The sequence below is a fragment of the Apis dorsata genome, unplaced genomic scaffold, assembly GCF_000469605.1.
Source record: "Apis dorsata unplaced genomic scaffold, Apis dorsata 1.3 scaffold_197, whole genome shotgun sequence".
NCBI classification, from domain to species: Eukaryota; Metazoa; Arthropoda; class Insecta; order Hymenoptera; family Apidae; genus Apis; species Apis dorsata.
The window spans coordinates 2058-8001 of NW_006263481.1; the positions used below are offsets into that span (position 1 = coordinate 2058).

General features: G+C 21.2%; 2 protein-coding genes across 4 annotated transcripts in view; both read right to left on the reverse strand.

Moving 5' to 3' along the window:
• Window positions 1-2161, reverse strand: part of LOC102677561 (UDP-galactose transporter senju) — a 3816-nt gene extending 1655 nt beyond the window's left edge. The window contains exons 1-3 of one of the 3 annotated variants that reach the window (XM_031510013.1): window positions 2026-2161; window positions 355-469; window positions 237-283 (exon numbers count right to left, since the gene is read on the reverse strand). In XM_031510013.1, coding sequence (XP_031365873.1) covers window positions 237-283; window positions 355-416 — 109 coding nt within the window. In that variant the 5' untranslated portion in view covers window positions 417-469; window positions 2026-2161. Of the gene's footprint in view, window positions 1-236; window positions 284-354; window positions 470-620; window positions 674-779; window positions 1006-2025 lie in introns of those variants that run through there. The other 2 variants (XM_006614758.2, XM_006614759.2) reach the window with 2 other exon arrangements.
• Window positions 2162-2401: 240 nt separating this feature from the next.
• Window positions 2402-5944, reverse strand: part of LOC102677792 (TBC1 domain family member 23) — a 4649-nt gene continuing 1106 nt past the window's right edge. The window contains exons 3-9 of the mRNA XM_031510014.1: window positions 5512-5740; window positions 4880-5116; window positions 4401-4776; window positions 4123-4336; window positions 3734-4045; window positions 3425-3557; window positions 2402-3302 (exon numbers count right to left, since the gene is read on the reverse strand). Of these exons, the coding sequence (XP_031365874.1) occupies window positions 3029-3302; window positions 3425-3557; window positions 3734-4045; window positions 4123-4336; window positions 4401-4776; window positions 4880-5116; window positions 5512-5740 (1775 nt within the window). The 3' untranslated portion in view covers window positions 2402-3028. The remainder of the gene's footprint in view (window positions 3303-3424; window positions 3558-3733; window positions 4046-4122; window positions 4337-4400; window positions 4777-4879; window positions 5117-5511; window positions 5741-5944) is intronic.

Sequence of the window (5944 nt, forward strand, 5' to 3'; positions counted from 1 at the left end):
TTATATTATGTTTAAATAATAATTTATATAATATATAATTATATTATATAATTATTTATTTATTATTATTTAAATAATTTTAAATAATATGATATAATCATTTTGAATTATTAAACCATTATATATTATTATATACATATATATAATTTATAAATTACCTGTTTATTAGTTCATAATTTTTGTATAATTAAACTTAATTATTTCAATTTTAAATCTCTAAATATATATATTTTTACCTTTCTTATTTCCTGTTACTTCTTGGTATAAACTTGTAAAACTATTGCTAAAAATGAAATGATTAAATTTTTAAATATTTAGGAATTTAAATGAATAAAATTTAATTTTTTGACTTACTCTTTACAATATAATATTGTACAAATAAATAATTTTAATACTTCTGTCATCAATACTACCATAACAATATTGTATTCATAGTGACCATCTCTTTGAGACCAAGTTACAATAATACCTATAATGATAATTTTACAATTAATTTTTAAAAATATATTATATAATTTGAAAAAATAAATTTGGAATAGAAATTTTTATAGAAATTTAGTAATTAAATCAAATTATTATAAATAATAATATATATTTAAAATCGATAAAATCATACATACTTTATTAATAATTAAATATAAGTTCATATTAATTTCTTTTTATATTATTATAATTTTTATTTATCATTTATAATATTTGTAATATTTGTTTAATACATACTAACAAGGAAATTAAATAAAAAGAAATAAAAATAGAAAAACTTAACCACACTTGTGTACCTTGATTCACAAAAAGGGCCATATATGAAATAAAAATGATAGGACTCCATCTTCCCGGGAATAATTCCCCCCAATTGATGGTTCCCATTACAAACCGTTTTATGTGATATTATTACATTAAAAGCATTCGTATAATATATATATATAATGATATAATTGCTTCTTTAACAAGACGTAATATGAACTGATAATACGAATCACATTCTATGCTGTTAAATATCATATTTCATTATCAAAAAATTTGTTTACTTAAAAGATAACGTCTTATATTTGATTAAAAATTTTCATTTCCAAATTTCAATATTTCATTATTTTTAATTTCTTTTTTTATTTAATAATTATTAATTATATTAATGTAAGAATAAAATGTAATATACTTAATTAATTTCATATCTTTTATTAAATTAATAAAATTAATGTATCAATAAATTAAAATTAAAAATCTATTTTTTTAAATTTAAAAAAAATTGATTCTTTTTTTATAAAATTTAAAATAACTTTATATAAATAATGTTAATATAAAATAGGATTAAAACATTTAAAACATAACAAGGTTATTATTTTTTATAATATATAAGAATAAATATAACTACATGTTTTATTTTTATAATTTTTTGAAAATACATAAGGTTTAAACTTATTCTTGATTTTACATAAAATTTATTTACACATGGAACAAAAAATTTGTATTTAAAAAATGCTTTACAGTATACTATAATTTATTAAAATTTTATGATCTTTTTTATAACTATTTTGTTATTTTATTATTCATTTTTAGCTTTTTATTCGCTGTGGAAGCATATAAATAGAAAAAGTTTCTATCATACATAGAATTTATTATACATATGTACCATGAAATATGTTACAGATCACTATTATTACAAATATTAACAATGCTGATATCTACAAGATTGAATGTTCAGATATAACTTTATTAAGTATATGTTAAATTATATTTTTTTATAATTTTTAAACATAAAAACGATTTATAAATAATTTTTTTTACTTTAGAATAATAAAATAAGAATCAAAGTAAATGTTATAATTTATAAATAATTATAAATAATAAGTATTGTAAATAATAAATAGTCTGGATTACGAAATGGCAGCAGAATTATGTTTATAAAAATTCATGAAATTTTTAAACATGATTATCAGCATAGTTTTAATAAAAGATTGAAAAAAATTGAAAAAGTCATTACTTAATCTTTTAAATATAAATTCCAGAAAAAGATAAGTTACTCACTATGAAAAATTTTTGTATGAATTATAGATACATATTCTCGAAAGATCAAAAATCGTAAATTTTAAAAATTCTTCAAAATCAGGCAGTGTAATAATGTATGCCTGTAAAAGTGATATAACTATGTTTACTTTTCAATATATTTTGTACCTTTTGTAAATATTTTGTAAAGACATTTACTGCTGACTATATACTACAAAATGTAAATATTATAACCATTTCTCGAATCGTATTATGTTAGGACCAACTATAACATACAGATGTTATATAGAAATATATGCATAAAATGACAGATTATCTTATAATTCATAGTTTTTTTCTGTCAAAAAAAAAAAGAAATTAATTATTTAATATTCATAAATATCAATGTCACGAATCATATTTATATAAAAAGAAAACAATAATTTGGTTCATGGCACTCAATCTTCAGTTACATTCCATTGTAGGTAATTATATCAATGATTTGCAGAGTCCATTACCTCTCCTATTCAGTTTCATAAGGCCACTGTTTAGCCATAATATAATAAAGCCATAATAAAGTATATACTAAATAATAAAGTAAATACTAAATTGAATATTATTAATATTGATATGATATTATTACAAAAAAGAAATGCCAAAAATGCTGTTTCATGTAAATGAAATATTTCTGAAAGAATGTAAAGAAAGACTATGAGCGCAAATATAATTATTAAAAGTAATGACTTAGTAAAATCACCAAAATCTTAGAATCCAAGTACGAACCGTATTAACCATCTTATCGATGATACATCGTGTTAATTTCATATATGAAACACTCAGGTTATTCTTAAAATTTTTTTTTTTTAAATCATACTAATAAAAGTATTCTATAATTATATATTATTTAATTATACAATATTTGTAGTACCATTTAGTTAAGAAAATTGTAATCAATTAACAAATAAAAAAATGTCAACTCTCTTTAGTCCATAAAACTGATTTAAAACGAATAAATTTAATTATATGTAATTTCGCATACTTAACATCAATTTGATGTTTTCAATTGTTTTAAAATCTGTTGCGTAATTAATTTAGTAGCCTCACTCGCGTTAGGAATAAGAAATTTGTCCATATCTGAAATAACTGTATCATTATATTGCGTTGTACCATATTTAAATGTAATCAAATCTGAATGTCTCTTTCTAGATGTTATTTTGACAATACTCGTTAATGGACGTTTCACAATTACATGTGCTGCACCTTTCCTTTCTTGTATTTCTCGAAGTACTATGAGATAAGTATCGGTAACCAAAAGTATACTAAAAAAAAAAAGATATGTTAATATATATAATATTAATAACATAATTTAAAATATAATATTAATAAATAATAAATGATGCTAAGTAATAAAATACTATTAAAATATGATTAAAATATTTACCTATCACAGAGATCTCCGTTAACTTTCACTTCTTGACATTTAAAGGAATGTAATAATTTTGGATCTTTCATCCACTGTTGAATAGATACAACTTCAATAGGTTCTTCACTTTCATTATTTGTCATTGTCATATCTATATAAATTATTACATATAATAATAAATAAATGTTTACATAATACAAAAAAAATATTAAATTAGATAATGCAAAAATATCTTAATTAAATTCAGAATCTTATATAAACATTTATTATAAAAAAAAACAAAAAAAAGCTTAAGATATTGATACTTAATCTGAATACCAAACATACCTAATTCTTGATCATCGTCTATACTAAATACTGGAGCCGTTTTTTTCTGACGTTTGACATAATCTAATTCTTTGCCATTTCTATTTTCTACATTATTATGAACGCTTGCAGATGGATTAACAATGTAATCAAATAATTTTCCTTTTACTTTTTTGATTTTTCCAAAAAAGTCGGAATTATTATTTTTAACTTTGGCAGGGCTTGTTTCATTTGAATTTGTCTCCGAAATATTAGCACTACACACTAAACAATATTGTGAATTATGATCGACAAGACTAGAAACTACTTCGTCACCAAAATATTCGTGTATAGCTATAATGAAATAATCTTTCATAAATTAATTATTTTACAACAAATTTTAAAATTGGAATAAAATATAAGATAATTACCTTGATATCCTGATGTAACCATACTAACATATTGAGTATGTTTTTGTAAAAAAGATGCAACTACCATATGCGTATAACGATCTTCTTCTTGTCTACCACTTCCTAAAAAGCAAAGATGTTCACCACCAGCTTGTGATCCAACAGCTAATGCTTGTCGTTGTGCCTGCAATAATCCTTGTACAGCAGTAGCAAAAGCAGCAGGTTCTTGCAGCATCTAAAATAATATTTATAAATCATAAGATTACATTAATAATTAAAAAATATAAAAATAAACATACCAAATTACAATCTAAATGAAATGCAGTTGGCAGATGCCCTGCATTATATTGTTCAGCAGGTCTACAATCTACTAAAAAAAATCTAACAGATTCAACAGAGGTATTAGGTGTGGACGGATTTTCAATCGAATTTTCAACTAATTCTTGAGCTGATACAGGTAAACAAAGTGCATGTGATATACATTTTTCATCAAAATTATCACCAAACATAATAGGATATAAATCTTGTTTAAATGATGATGGTGTTTTCATTGCATAATACTGTGCCAATGAACAAAAATCTGTCACATCTTCTGCTTCTAATGCACAGGGCATAGCAGCAATGGCATCTATTATACTCTGCTTATCATTATCTGTCATACTTAAGATTTGCTCCCTATAATATATATACATAGTAAATTTTAAAATAATTTTATTTTCTAGCATTTGTATATATAATATTAGCACAATTGAAAAAAGATAAATTTTGTAATTCTTACCTAGCATTAATTACCATAATAAGTGAAAGAAATAACATAAAAAATGGATCAGCTTGCATAAAATATAAATCCCACATTGTACAAACAGCTGGCAATGAACATACTCCAGCAAATAAAGTTGTTACCCATCCTTTTGTATATTGATCAGGAGATACCCTTTTTGTATCCAAGAAAGAACATAATTCTGGTTCATGATAAAGTAATAATAATCTTAACACTGAACTATATGTTTCACCTCTGGAAAAATATAAAATATCTTTAAGAGAGATAACTGTACTAATATAAATTTAAATATAACAAATTGCTAACTACTAGTCTTATTCTAATATTCTATTTTGATATTTTCTGTTGGAATGCAAATAATTGATTATTAAAAAAATTAATACATTCCATGATAATTAATTTTCATTTTCAATTACTTTTTATCATATTGTTTAAAAATTGTTTTTGTTAAAAATCTTTCTTCTATATTTACATTTTTTCATTAAACAATTACATTAATTTTCAATAAATAATTTGATAATTTAATAAATAAAGTTAATATTTTCAAATCAATTATTCATTCATCATTAAAAAGAATGAAAGTTCACAATATTTATTATTTAAAATTTATTAATTATACAATACTGTACCTAGGAATATAAAAATCTATTATTGCTTCAAATAAATTATATGTTGCACTTCGTGGAAGTTTTAACGCTACTAAAGGACCTAATAATTCTATCCAACCATTTCCTCTTTTATATTGTTTCCCTTTACTTTTACAATAAAATGTTAAAATAGATTCTAAATCAGAAACAACAGAAACTTTGTCTTCATCATCATTTCCTAATTTTGCTGCAATGAAAATGTATATTTTTAAAACTATAGCATATGAAATATATTAATTGATGAATATTAAATATATTAATGATTTGTTGAATAATTCTCATATTATCTTATATTATTTTTCCAACATATTTGTTTAAAATTATAATATAAAATAAATTTCAACTTAAAGTAAATTGAATACTTATAATAGTAAAATTTATATATTTATATATTATATATTTATATATATATATA